Source organism: Osmia bicornis, chromosome 1 (genome assembly GCF_907164935.1).
Source record: "Osmia bicornis bicornis chromosome 1, iOsmBic2.1, whole genome shotgun sequence".
NCBI classification, from domain to species: Eukaryota; Metazoa; Arthropoda; class Insecta; order Hymenoptera; family Megachilidae; genus Osmia; species Osmia bicornis.
The window spans coordinates 14993381-15008177 of record NC_060216.1 but is presented as its reverse complement, the minus strand read 5'-3'; the positions used below and the strand labels follow the sequence as shown (position 1 = coordinate 15008177).

The 14797-nt window shown below is 30.0% G+C and overlaps 4 protein-coding genes across 13 annotated transcripts; 2 read left to right on the top strand and 2 right to left on the bottom strand.

The window, feature by feature from the left end:
* Positions 1-9: 9 nt before the first annotated feature.
* Positions 10-2469, top strand: LOC114883221 (arf-GAP domain and FG repeat-containing protein 1). Of its 5 annotated transcripts, none has more exons than XM_029200804.2 (6): positions 10-270; positions 886-1418; positions 1494-1688; positions 1768-1935; positions 1997-2115; positions 2197-2469. In XM_029200804.2, exons 1-6 carry the CDS (start codon positions 104-106, stop codon positions 2248-2250), a joined length of 1236 nt encoding a protein of 411 aa, XP_029056637.1. In that variant the 5' UTR covers positions 10-103; the 3' UTR covers positions 2251-2469. The 5 variants fall into 5 exon arrangements, with proteins under 5 accessions (XP_029056637.1, XP_029056636.1, XP_029056639.1 ...); XM_029200803.2 differs by having other exon boundaries at positions 1756-1935; XM_029200806.2 differs by having other exon boundaries at positions 182-270; positions 868-1418; positions 1756-1935.
* Positions 2470-2653: 184 nt separating this feature from the next.
* LOC114883222 (cytoplasmic protein NCK1) lies at positions 2654-7182 on the bottom strand. Of its 5 annotated transcripts, none has more exons than XM_029200808.2 (5): positions 6679-7182; positions 5314-5546; positions 4744-4761; positions 3539-4476; positions 2654-3466 (listed from the first exon to the last, which is right to left on the bottom strand). In XM_029200808.2, exons 2-5 carry the CDS (start codon positions 5330-5332, stop codon positions 3245-3247), a joined length of 1197 nt encoding a protein of 398 aa, XP_029056641.1. In that variant the 5' UTR covers positions 5333-5546; positions 6679-7182; the 3' UTR covers positions 2654-3244. The 5 variants fall into 5 exon arrangements, with proteins under 5 accessions (XP_029056641.1, XP_029056644.1, XP_029056643.1 ...); XM_029200811.2 differs by having other exon boundaries at positions 7017-7182; XM_029200810.2 differs by lacking the exon at positions 6679-7182 and adding an exon at positions 6402-6650.
* A 541-nt stretch (positions 7183-7723) lies between these two features.
* On the top strand, positions 7724-9881 carry LOC114883190 (tuftelin-like). The gene is made up of 3 exons (XM_029200749.2): positions 7724-9253; positions 9336-9395; positions 9468-9881. Exons 1-3 carry the CDS (start codon positions 8069-8071, stop codon positions 9711-9713), a joined length of 1491 nt encoding a protein of 496 aa, XP_029056582.2. The 5' UTR covers positions 7724-8068; the 3' UTR covers positions 9714-9881.
* Positions 9882-11864: 1983 nt separating this feature from the next.
* On the bottom strand, positions 11865-14382 carry LOC114883187 (E3 ubiquitin-protein ligase RNF25). Of its 2 annotated transcripts, XM_029200740.2 has the most exons (7): positions 14220-14382; positions 14069-14140; positions 13558-13798; positions 13250-13468; positions 12860-13171; positions 12562-12741; positions 11865-12441 (listed from the first exon to the last, which is right to left on the bottom strand). In XM_029200740.2, exons 1-6 carry the CDS (start codon positions 14243-14245, stop codon positions 12589-12591), a joined length of 1023 nt encoding a protein of 340 aa, XP_029056573.1. In that variant the 5' UTR covers positions 14246-14382; the 3' UTR covers positions 11865-12441; positions 12562-12588. The 2 variants fall into 2 exon arrangements, with proteins under 2 accessions (XP_029056573.1, XP_029056572.1); XM_029200739.2 differs by having other exon boundaries at positions 11865-12741.
* Between the last annotated feature and the right edge of the window lie 415 nt (positions 14383-14797).

Genomic DNA, 14797 nt, shown 5'->3' with positions numbered 1-14797 from the left:
AACACGCACCGCGGTCGTGACAGAAAATTGAGTCAGTTCCGTAAGTAGAGTTCAAGAGGAGTTGTGTCTCTGTTCCGTTTCAAATTTTAAATAGCTCTCATATATGATGGCGTCCGCTAAAAGAAAGCAAGATGAAAAGAATTTAAAAATATTGCGCGAGCTGGTCTCGCAACCCGGTAACAAAGAATGTTTCGACTGCCATCAGCGAGGTCCTACTTACGTCAACATGACAATCGGTTCATTTGTCTGTACCTCTTGTTCTGGTATGCTGTAAGTATTCCTTACCTCTAAGAAGCCAACAAAATGTATCGACTCTTCTTCATCGTTAAAAATGACGTAACGATTATTTTACTTATCGGTTATTTCTATCAAAAATGAGGCTAACAAAATTCCATTTTTCTTTCGCGATGTATAACGTTCAAAGGTTCATGATTAACACTGAATACATGTCAACATTTCAACTACATTAGATGTTGTTTCAATATGAATAAAAATTAAAATGTTATTATTCATATATATAAATTGTAAGTTTTGTTAAAATGTGTGCAACGAATACATTTTACTATTGACTTGACATAGATTATAAATTTACTGAACGCTTGTAGTTGCACTCAGGAAGTTAATATACTATCAGCATCTGTCTTTTCTTTGTGTGTAGTAGTTGTTATCAGTGCTCAAAATATTAAACTCATAAGTAATAAAGAAACTCAACAGTTATAATGTAAAGTATGTAAATATGCAAAATTGACTGGTTATTAAAAATAAAAAAGTAAGATATTAAAAAATTACTTTTAATACTTTGACACAGATAATTATAATATGAAAACTTTCATTAATCGATGTAGGAACAAACATTTGTATCACTAGTTTTGTTTGAAATTGCAGACGGGGCTTGACACCACCACACAGAGTAAAATCTATTTCTATGGCAACATTTACACAAGAGGAAATAGATTTTATAAAGGAACGTGGTAACGAATATTGCAGAAGAATATGGTTAGGCTTGATGAATTCAAATTCCCCTCAAACTTTAGATACAAAAGATGAACAAAAAATGAAAGATCTTATGAGTGCAAAATACGAGCTTAAGAGATACTATTTGGATCCGTCCATGGCAAATCAAAATTCTAATCAAAACTCCAATCAAAAATTGCAGTCGTCGAATCAAACCAACATTCCAAGGGTTCCTCATTCTGGAACATCAACATTATCTTCTATATCAACTCAGAAAATAAACAATTCTGAGTCAGTAAATTCTAACAACTTTTCGACAGATTTTGTAGCTGATTTCAGTAAAGTTCCTGATCCATTTATTACTACTACAACGCCTACGAATAAACTCAGTCAACCGATCGTACCTCAGCCATTCTTCGCCAATTTCGACAACAATCCTGTTTTTAATAGTCCTAAAAATACAAGTAAATGAAAGAAATGTGCTACATCTTTGGCTTTATAAAAGCTTCAACTTTAATAATTACCTATTCTTCGTTTAGATATCGAATCCTCAAGTCCGTTTAGTCAAACTACAGGAAATTCTACTAACATAATGAATGCAAACGGAACATATATACCTCCATCCGAAGATCGTTATGCGGCACTCAAAGACTTAGACTCTTTAATGAAACAAACCCAACTGAAAGATGATACTCCAGCAACATTAAATACATCCACATGGAATTCTAATAATGGTATATTCATTATTTATATCATTATTTGTAATTGGTTTAGAAAAGTAATTTCGTTACTTTTTTTCAGCTTCAAATTCAGTTTGGAATGTAGGAAATCAAACTACAAATGTAATTTCAAATCCTTTTGTAACTGGTGATTTATGGCGACCATCAGCTAATGTAGTTAATAATAATACACAATCCATTGATACCTCCATATATAATCCTGTTAATCCTTTTAAGCCAGCGCAGTTTCCTATAAATAATGGTAAGTTTTCATTAAAATGGTATAAAATAAAAAGTTGATAATAAATAAGATAATATTTCAGATCCGCAATGGGTAGGTATTGGATCATCTAATAACAGAGATGTAATTCAATTTAGTCAATTAATGACAAATAAAGTGTGGCAACCAACTCTTCCAGCATATCATGCTAATCCTTTTATGGTATAAATATTATTTTTTTGTATTACTTTTATTTTTTTTTACATGTATAAAATACATTCAAATACATACAAGACTTTTTAGGTCGGTTCTGGTGTGAGTAACATGACAAGAAATTCGAACAATCCTTTCTTATGATTAAGTAAGCATATGCTTTTAATGGAATTACGAACAAATAATACAGAGCTAAAATATGTTTAGACTAGGGCAATTGTTTATATACGTGACCTTATTGGCAATTAGTGCCATTAACTTTTATCTCCAGGAGCACCAATCTCTTATTCATATAAACTAAAATAATACCTTTATTTATGAATATGATATACACGTTAAATAAAGATTAATATTTGTTACCAATTATGTATTTTGCCTCTCACAGTTATCCCTGTTTAATATAGTTTAGAGTTTCATTTCAGTTTTTATTCTATTTGATTCCTACACACACGTTTAGGAAGTTTTAAATATATATATATAAAATATACAAGAATAATATAAAATATACAGTAAATAAGGGACAGACAAAAATCCATTTTACCTGATGCACACTTAAATACAGTTTATTTACTTAAAAATTTCTAATAAATACAAAATCACAAATGAACACTTAGTCTTTGTCATAATTCAATACCAATAGATTCAGAGTAGAGATCCACTTAACCGGTCGTAATTGCATGATAATTAACCGTTATTTGATCATTACACTTGCAGTCTACATTATGTGTAGTTGTAAATATATTAATTAATTGTAATAACATGGTCGGTCGTGTTTTACAATTACATATGGATATAAAGAGAAGCTTTGTGTGTCAACTAGTCAATCGTCGTATAGCTGCCGTACAAATATTTTTTTTTTTTATTCGTCTTTCTTTTAGCTTTGTTTGCTAAATAGTATGGAAGCTCCAATGTATGGTAAGAATTGCTGGTGGTGGCAATTACTTAGAGTAATAAATTATTTACGAGTGTAAATGGACAAACAATCAAGAAACACTAATATATGAGTTCACCAATTATATTAATTGTTATGTATAAACATACGAGATGTGTGATATTGTGATATTACTAGGCAGGCGTCACGTATCTCAAAGATACATTCCAATAAAGCGCATGGACTGTCTCATGGCACGAAATTCACCTAGCAACCATTGCTACTGGGGTTGCCTTTTGGCAATGGGCGCACCAAGTATAACTTTTCACCTTGCTTGTTAGTATAAATAGGCGCTCGTTGATAATGGTCTACCAATTGGTCTAGTGTATGGAATTTTCTTTGACCAATACAATATAACGCTCCTTCCACGTGTACCCTAAAGTGCTTATTACGTCCTGGAGCTTTCAAAGATACTGAATAATCTCCCACCTGAAAGTTGAAATATTTCTAATGTAGTATTTAGAATCATAAAAAAGCAATATTAAAGTATGAGATACTTACGTTTGTTTCACTATCTCTAATTAAAAAGTCACCATCATGACCATGTTGATTCAGTAGTGTATCACATTGAGAACGTGAAATACTACCGTAGTACCAAGGTTTTCCAATAAGGTGTGGTCTATCGCCGGGGTCTGGCCTTCTTTCAAGAGAATCACCTGTACTAATCTCACTGCTTGTCATTCCTCGTTCACGATATGGCTGGGTTAAATATTCGCTTAGCTCCTGAAGATAATTACGTGGTACAAGACCTATTTGTCCTTGACTGTTTCTCGCTTTATACCATTCAGGATCTGCCGGTGGACGGTCAAGGATTTCCAAACGATCACCCTTTTCAAAAGATAGTTCCTGATCATTGTTAGAAGAAAACGAATAAAGAGCGACAACAATATCAAGAACGTTTTCAGCCATTGCGTATGTGTGAAGAGTATCATCGGCATCTCCTTCTTCTTGAGTATAATTTGATGGAAACCAGCCTGCTTGGGTACCACTTTGACCTCTCCACCAGCCATCGTTACTTTTTTCTAATATTAAAATTCTAGTGCCTTTGACGAGTGATAATTCATCCGCTTGTTGTGCTTGATAATTGTATTTGACAACTGCCGTTCCTATCGCTTCGCTTGGATCGGCAGGCAAACGCCTGGCCATTATAGGAGATTCAACGGCTCTAGATGGCGAATTACTGGATGGAAGAGTTTTCGAACCAGAGCCCTTTTTGACCTTTTTTTTGATGCTATCAAAAAGGGATGGTTTTTCCTTTTTAACATAATTACTTGGCACATAGCCAGCTTGACCCCTTGCGCTTTGTACTCTCCACCAATGTTTCGAATCATCGAGAAGTAAATAACGTTCATTTTTACGTAAATCTAACTCTTGAGCACCTTGTGCTCCATAATCATATTTGGCGACAACATAACATACGTCGTCCTGACTTGTCTTGCCTGAAAATGATTACAATTACATTTCTTCCAAATATACACATTCTATACTAATATTTTAATGACAGCAATGCGTTTTATGAATACAAAACGTCTAATAGGTACTGAAATTTTATTAAGAATAATTCTAACTTAAATTTAAAATGGAACGTTTTTAAATTTATCGAATATAGATAATATTGTAAGATCAAAATTTTTTAATTATTCGTATTTACTTTCTAAGCACGCTATTAAAATAAAAACTGAAAACACATACAAAGAAAGGCTTACTTAAAGGAATAATCACAACTGAAACAAAAGACATTTACTAAGAATTAGACAATTTTTAATTTAACATAACAAAATCTACTAATATAACTATCATATTGTAGTACATTAATGGTATAGACCTATTATAGTTCAATTTAGTTATTTATCATTGTTAAAATATAAGACTGTTACAAGATTAGAAATGGACAAATTTATTTATACTTATCTTTTACCTTCTTTTAATGATCATAGTTATTAATGTAACAGTTAATAATATAAATTACATTTCAAATTTTAAAAATCTGTTAAATAAGTAACACTGTAAGTTACTTTATTTAAACCACTGTGCATAACAGTTTAATTATTATTACAAATTGCAGTTTATTAATTATACTGAAAGTTAAGAAACATATTACTTCTAATTACTGATCTTTTCTAAGAGGAAATTCATTTATTTTATGTCTCAAGGTCCATATCAAGTACGTACAATAAAAATATATTCTTTACTTATTTCTTGATAAACTATAGTATAATATGACTTTGGAAAGAAATTTACATACAAAGCAAAGCATACAAGAATAAAAAACGTACCATGCTTCATGGCTGCCATGTGCGAAAACAGAGATATATGTCTGAGTGTGGCGTGAGTAGCTGCTACTCACGCGCTACTTGCATAAATGTTAAGTCTGCTTGTTCTGTGTCGGCAGCGTAAGTGCAGCAGGCATTCATTCTTTAGCTTTTTGTTTAGTGTTGATATACCTGCTGATTTCTTTGCTCAGAGTCCATCGTTCTCAAGGGTAGGGCAAGCAAGTGCATTACCAACACTTTAGAGAAAATGAAATAATCATTAAAGTGACATTATAAATATTGTAAAACAAATAACTTCAAATATATAGTCAAAAAATAATGTGTTATTACTTAATATTATCTTAAGTTATACAATTATTTAGTTCGTATCGCATATAAATTTTATCAGTGTTAAAATTGTTAAAATATTTATTCTTTAAGCAACATAATGAGTATTAATTTATTAGTACTAATTAGTCTTATAGTCCTGTTTTGTAATGTACGAATTTTATATATACAGTATAAATTGCATAAAAACTCATGCAAATGTTAACTTATTTTCCTTTAAATTAAATTAAATTATAAAACTATTAATACAAATATATAATATAAAACTTATCAAATGTTATGTCAATAAATATTCAAATCAGATACACAGAACTAATGTGTTATATTCTAATTCAAAGAACACATTTTAAGTTTAAAGTGAAACATAAAACTGACAGTGATTTAAAAAAAAAGACCTCTTAAATAATGAAACATTTTATAACATTTATATTAATGAAAAGTTGACATTCATGCTGATTGTAATGTATTAATACATAAAGGTATTTAAAAAATATGCAAAATATTCCCTGTATATATCTTACACAACAATAATTATAGCAAAAAACTGATAAAAAATAAAAACATCCTGAAATGAAGGAATATAAAATACCATTCAATAATTTCCTCAAGTGAGAGAAGTACCTAAAAAGCTTGTACGAGAGAACAAAAAAAAAAAACAAACAAACACTGTAGTACTATTTTAACTACGGTTTATATTCTATAAAATTTGGCAAATGTCATAAGCGACGACTTGATAAAACACGCGTTCATCGTGAAATATTTACAATAAGTAAGAGAGCGTGTGGATGTAAAAGTCAGGAAACTATTTCCTGATCCCCTTCGCGCAAACCTTGAACAAGAATCGGCGACTTTCGAAGCACGTATATAGAGTACGTTCATTGCCTTCTTGCCTACCATACTACAAAAGCAAAGTATAGAAGCGTGTTGGATGCAAAGGGGCAACAACTAGCGCGAGTCAATTCAGCCGCTCGTCTCATTAACCATGAAGTATGATCTTTTATCACCTGATTATGGAAAATAATCAATCAAATAATAACTTACCGATTTTTAAACTTGACATATTCCTGCATACAAGCCTCTAAATTTTACGTCGTTATACAGCTTGTTTTCCCCCACCCCGGGCCGCAGCCATGAACGGGAGCGACTAGAGACTATAGGGGATTGAATCTTTATGGGGAATCGGGTCGAATGAAGGGGGGGCTTGGAAATTAGGGAAAGATACCACGAATTGTACAGAACTCCATGCACCAAAGAGGTTTTGTTCACTGTTACGCTCTCAATAAACACCACTCACAAAAGTACGATGTTAACACCTTTACCCACGATATTAATCTTCACACATCCAAGCAACGAATAGATCAAACTTGTGTGAATATTACTGTATTCTTTATTTGTTACACTTGGATTCGTTTATACGACCCCTCCCGCAAAAAGAACAGACACACCCTTAATCCAAAGATGTTGAACGATCATGCGCGCAACTGACAACGGGTGCCCCCAAAATCCACTCCTCGGATTTTAATGAACTGTTTCATGCTGATAGATCATCTTATTCCGAATCTTTCTACATATGATATTTTTTGGTATATATAGTTAATAACTTAAAAATATATATATTTATCTATTTTATTGTAATAGCTGCTTTATAAAATAGCCGACTAGGCGCTAGGTATAACTGCAAGTTTATTCTTGCGCGCGGATTCAAATCCCGGCAAATAAATTTCAAATTGCATTTTTTTTTAAATAACTGTATAATTATGTGAGTAAGTAGTAGGTGGTACATTGTAAATTCAAATCCGAGCGTAAACAGAAATTCCCCGCTCTTTATATAGAAGATTTGTTACGAGATTGTCGTCTTTATGGGCTTATACATAAACCAACGTTGGCGCCATAATATAGAATATATAAATGTTGTTTTTCAATTTTATGTTGTTTTTGTTGGAATATGATAATCAAATAGAAATGAATAATTATCATTCAAAAATATTGAAATCTTTGTAAAGTTCATTCTCATGAAATTACATCATAAATTATGCTCTTTCCACAAACACATAAATACAAATTCTAAGTACTCACGAAGTTTCTAAGTATTATGGCTGCCAGCGTGTGACTGACATATACGCATGGCCGCATTCTAGAATAAGTACTTAAATGTCAAATGACATTTAAGCAAGTAAAACCGTATGTTATATCCCAGTAATATGTGATACTTCGTATTCTTTTATTAAATAACTGTAAGTAGATTACATTAAGAGCATTTTATAGAATGACCTATATGTAATAGATACATCTTGTAAAAAATAAAAGTCTAAAAGATGGACTAACATAACTTAATAAAATGACAGTTATGTATTGTTGTACATACGTGTTATATTTACCAGAAAAAAATTTTATAAAAGCTTTGTATTAAATTTTTATGTAATTTGGAATAATGGATAATTTGTCAGATTCATTCAAAGGTGAACTAGATTCTATTACATCAACAGATTCTCTGCAATTAATAACAGATGAATTTTGTATCAGACATTTGTCAACACCCGATGTTTCAAACATAGAGTTGTCAAAACGTGTTGCTTTATTAGAATTAGAAAATGAGAGACTCAGAATGGATCTAGAAAATATGCGCATTGAACTGAATGCTAGAATTGCAGCAAATGAAGGTCTTAAAGGAAAGATAACCGAATTGTATGTGGAGATGCAGTTGGTACTCCAAGAAAAACAAAAACTGCAAAATACTTTGACAGATGTCAATAATCGTTTAGATGCATCAGAAGCATCTACAAAATGGTATCAGTCTCAAGTACATGGGTTACAAGCAAGTAAGAAAACTTTGCAATTAGAAGTTGATACGTACCAGGGGATATTACAACAAAGGCAACAAACTATAGCAAACATAAATGCTAGATATAAACAACTAAATATGGATTATACTGAACTTCTTCAAAAACATCAGAAAGAGAAACAAAATTTAGAATATGAAGTACGAATCTTAAAATCACAAAATCAATCAAATAGTAATTCAGAATCAGAAGATACACGTATAACATCTAGTTCTCCAGATGTATCTACAAAGTTGGAATTAACAGAAGATGAATTACGAAATACAAAAGCAGAATTAAAAACATTAGAAAAACGGCTGTTAGGCAATGAAGTTTCCAAGACATTAATGGAAAATACATTGACCAAGCAAAGATTATTAATTACAACTATGGAAGAAAACATACAAAGGTGTGAAACAGAGAAAAATCAAACTGCTGATTCTCTTCGCAAAACGCAGCTTGAAATTCAGAAGTTGCATTCTAAAAATGAAGCATTGCAGACTACTCTGCTTTCTTCCAAACAGGAACAAAGTCAGATAGAAGATGCAATCTTCCAATTGCGATTACAATTAACTAAAATGATTGCACAGTATAAACTTCTAAAAACAAAAAATACAGAAGCTGAAGAAAAATTGAATTCAATGCAAGATATAATAAATGAAAACAAACGGTTAAAAACGTTGTCGTACGAAGCTAATAGTGCACTTATTAGGAAACTTCGACAAGAAAAACGTAAAGTGAAGCATTTGGAAAATAAACTCCATGGTATCCAAATTAAGGGGCATTTAAATAATATGGTACTGAAAATGATCTCATAAAATATATTCAAAAAAGTCTATTGAAGAAATCATGTATTTTTTAATGATTATTTTGTTTCAGAAAAGTAAGATGGAAATTTCTTTGCAAGAGTGTCTAAAGCAGGTTTTAATTAGAAACAAAGTAATGCTCATGGTTTATTCATTATATCATTACTTAATGCAACATGGTACTAAAAATACTTTTTTTCTACAGGATTTAAAGGATCAATTGAAGGCACTTACAAAAAATTCAGATGAAAGTATCGATGAAGGATATGGTGATAGCAGTATTGTTAGTTCTGTTTCTGTAGACATTCCATCACCGAATTCCATTAATCCAGTATTATTAAACACAGCTTCTAGTGTTTTATTACAATGTAAGGATTTCTGTAAACCAGTACAAATAGAACTTGACCATCTACGATTAAAACTTATCAAGTTAAAAGAATGCACCATATAGTATTAAACTAATTTATTAAATAATTATTTTGAAAAATTTATAATCTTATTACGACTTACATACTATGAAATATATAAAAGGTGGTGACTGGTTATTAACTTGAATGATAAGTAAGGTTGATTGAATTGTAAATACATTAATTTATAATAAATCTTTTAATTGTTACAATTATGAAAAGAAGAGATTCAGAATTTATTTATACAAACGTTTTACTAAACTTAAACTTAAATGTACCATCTTAGTCGGTAAAACACGGCAATACTATGCTGTAATTGTGAAAACATAAATTATTTCATTATTTGTTGAACATTTTTTAACATAATATTAACTTTGAAATAGAAAATTGTAAATGAAATGTTAGCTAACTACAATTACATTTTTATATTGTACATCTTAATTTTTAATACTTCTGAAGAAATTTGTAACTAAGAAAAATTATATATATAAATTATTTTACAGGTACAATATAGTATTTACGTTTTATAATATTAGAATCAGTGTAAATATTTCGTAAAAGTTTACAATAAATATGAGATATATAGTGAATAATAGACATTTAACAGAAACATTTATTTAAATTTAGTGTAATTTATTGTGATAACTACTTACTGCTATTATACCAAATTCTTTTTCTTTTATGAATGGAACAACGGATAAAAGTAACATAGTTTTATAAGCAGAAAAATTGAAAGGTAGCATTACTTTTCCAACATTTATGATACGGTATATAATATGGGAGTATTTAATGAATTTTATTAGATACAAGTATTTAATAAATCTGATAAATTAAATCAAGGATTCCTAAAAATGCGAGTTGAAGATGTTTTCAAATTGAAGTATTTTATTAAACAATACAACACATTTTGCATTAGTAACTTTAAAACCATTCTAAAGACTATTATAATTAATTCTATTTCAAATTTGTCGTACATTGCAATTTTATTTATGAAAAAATCAATATATTGCATTTTGTACTTGCTTATTGTTAATATTATTTAAAACACCTTTTATCAGAAAATGTACTTAGTGACATTAGTAAGAAATAAATATCAAGATTACAAAGTTTTTATAGATACAAACACTCAACAAATTCTGTTTTCAATTTTTGATATAATTATTTATATACATATATTTATAAAATAAGCGTAGTAAAAATTGAATTATAATTTTTTTTTAAAGTATCACAGATGAATATATCAAGCAAAATAAAAAAAAGTATAGTTTCCTGCATTTAAGACACATTTAATCTAATTAAATACAAGTTCTTTGGTATACATAAAGTAAAATTGACGAAGTTAAAGTAATATATTTAAATTAAAAAAAAACACTTTTTGCACAGTTCTCAAACATTTTTAATTGTTAATTCGACTTTCTTAAAAAATATATATAAAAAACATCAAAATTTAGTACGAATATTGAAATGTTTAAGTCTTTATTCAATATAGAGTTGTTAAACTAAATTGTACAATAGGCTAATGAAAAACATCCTAATAGAAATGTAGTATAATATAAAAATATAAATAAATAGCGACGTATATTTTATCATATTATAAATTAGAGTATTTTTTTATTTCTTAAAAGATATTAAAATAAAAATATTGTTTAAAACAAATATACAAAATAATTATTTTTTTTAAAATGAAGATAATTAATATAATCAATTTTTATGATTTTGTAAACTTTTATGAAAAATATTTACTATTCTATATTTATAGAGCATAATAACGTAATAAATTTATCATTATCATACTAAATAACTCACTTTATGATAAAATTAATGTTTAAACTTATCTGTACTGGAATGGTTTTATATTTTTTATCTTTCTCAACTTTTTTCAAGTTTTATCCTACTACCCTTTTGTATCACAATCACAAGGAAGATTTTTTATCCTTTAATAGAATATTCTTTGTTATACAGCAAAGAATTATTTAATGCATAAAAATAAAATAAAGAAAGCAAAATATTAGTTTCAACAATATATAATAACTAAATAGCACAGATTAAAAACTTAATGGAACTTTTTGGATGTAAATATTACATATGTACAAAAAGCAATACTTTGCAAAGCATATTAATATGCAACAATTTTCTTCTATATTTTGAACAGCGTTTTCTCAGAAGTAGTGGTTGATTTATGTATTAAATCAAAATTCTCAACTCTTGAAAGGTATATTTCATACGTTAAACTTGTAATATAATAGAATTACATATTATTCTAAAGATTTACATTGCTTCAGAATGTATGTATAGAGCAAAAATTAAATTTTTTATTCCTTTTAAAGGAATATGTAAATATCTGTTTAAACACTGATCCATGTCTGCTCTGTTATATACCACGATCTATATTATTGAGAAATTTCTGTGTAAAATTAAATACACATTGAGAAACGCATTCGAAAATGGTTGTAAAAATTGCATAATACATAATATATAATACACGTTACTTTCCCGATTCTTTACCATCAATGAATTTAAAATCACTGGTACAAAATATTTTTTAATATAACATTTTGATAGCGCATTTTTATCCCATATTTCTGGTTTATAATTTGTTACAGTACTTACAGTTTTGTATACATATTTATATTAACAAAAAAATGAACTTTGTACGATTGCAGATCGTTTAAAAGAGCACCATGGCTTCAGTCTACAGAAACAGTCCTTGGAAGTTTCAACACATCCCATCTTATACACCGTTACAACGGGAATGTTGCTGAACAATAATACCTATAATTTTATCATGTAAAAGTAATTTGAAATTAAACAGTTATTATATAGTACATTCATAATTACGCTACTAATGCTACTCATATTATTATATATATTTAATAAAATAGGAGACCAGACAATAAACAGTTTATCTCGAACCCATTGTCATCTGGGAGTAGATTCCGTCTGTCTAACTTTGTCAAATTGACGCCGATAATGAGCTCGTCCACGACCTCTATTTCGATGCCCATGATAACTATGATGTAATTGTGCATGATTCCTTGTCTGATGTGATGGCTGTTTCGACTGCGGCATTTGCTAAGGAAAACATTTTGTTAAGATATTTTATAAAATCAAGTTTTTCATTTTATTCCCAATCATGTATCTTTACATTGATAAAATTTTTTCTTTTAATGTCAAAAATATGCAAACGTACCATATGGTTAACAGATTGCATATTTTGATTGGAATATGCATTTAAACTGGTTCCAGGTGGATTAAGTCCTTCGGTAGTAGCACCAGGTTCATCTTCTGTTCTTACCAACATTTTTATTCCCTCAGCTTCTAGATCAATTATACCACCCCTTTGTTGTTGTCTTAAGAATAATGCTGCCATTTGTTTTTGCAGTTCTCTTAATTCTGCAGTAACTGAAAAATCTGTTGCAGCTTCAACATCTATTGGAGGTGGAGCAGACCATAAACTTTCTACATCACAATTAATTGATTCTCGACATACAGGACATATAGCCTGCAAAATTACACTAACATTTAATACATATCATAATAATAAGATTAATTATAAAATGATAGAAACAAAGTGATATACTTGAAATTTATTAGTAGTATCTTGCTGCCACTGTGGCAATTTTTCTTGTTCTTCTCTATAATATCTTTCTGCAGCAGCTACATGTGCTGCTAAACAATGCGAATGAAAATAATGATAACATTCTGTTTTTGTGAATTCATCTCCTTCTCTAAAACCGTACAAGCATATGGCACACTGATCAGTTGGAAGATTACTTCTTGTAAGATGTTCCCTGATCAACTGTTACAATAATATAGAAAATTATTAATTAGTACATATGTATATGAGATATAATTTGCAAGCTTTCCATTTCTCTGTGTAAGACATACCTCAATAAGTTCAAACATAACTGGTTGGCCTATGAAATCATTACATTTTGCTTCTGCATCTGATTGCATAAGCCTTACTGTATTTTCATCTAATCCTCTAGGATTCCTAAGACTAATAGTAGGTGATATATCTGGATATCCCATAGGTAATTGAACAATTAATGTTACACAAACATATTGAGATTGAGAGTCTTCCCCAGTAGATGGAAATAACACAGTCTCAATGCATTCTGGTTCACCTCTAAAAAATAAAAAAGAATAATGTTTATACTTGTAGATATTGACATTTTTAATTTAAATTTATACTGTACTGTTAATAAGTATTCAGTATTTATTCAGATTTAAAATTTAATATCTTTCTTTTTTGAAAAAAAGAAATATTTCTTATTTAATGCAAGACTTTACAAGGATAATTTAAGTCAAGATTTATGTTAATGACAGAAAATTTACAATTGATTCAGACCAATAGCTAGGTTAAAAAGTATTAAATTTATTCGTGTAAAGAACTTACCTTTCGTTTTCCTTTATGTTTAACTCATCGTCAAGTAGAATCGCCTTTAATGCTTCGATTTCGTCAGTCACTCTGAGAAAAATGTTCATACATATTAAAAAAATTGAAAATCAATGAAAAACACCGAGTATTAGAATTCCAAAGAAGTTACCTTTCATCTATTATCGTGTCTGACATCGTTTTTGAAGTAAATGATACTCCGATTTGTTTCGTGAAAATTATTTCGAATTTGACAGAATTTTTTCAGTCTTCAACGATTACAAGATTCTCGATAAGCGTCAATGTGCGTCAATATTGAAAACCTTCTGCTACTATTCTTGTTACCAACTGGTTTTCGCTTTAGAATTATTGGTAATGTTGCGCGTGGATTTCAGGTGTCTAGGGATTTTTGGATCTTTACTACGTGGGTAAGGTGCCCGTGGAGCGCTAAAGCACTCTGCTCGCGGCGCGGGTTTTAATAAAGTACACTTTATTATTATAGGTAAAATAATAGTTTCTATTCCTTTATTATTTAGACTTTATCTTTTATAAAGAATGTATGCAAGCGGGTTGAAGCTTTGAATCGTTCTGAGCTTGGCGGTGAAGATCCTCGATCGATGTTGGCTGCCATCCCCTCCTCGCTGGATCCTGAATCCTCCCTCAGGATCATCCCTGGTCCAATGGTGGTGGGGCCCATCCCTGTCCGGAGGCGGTCCCTCTCCCTGGCTTCGGTCCACCCTTGGGCGAGCG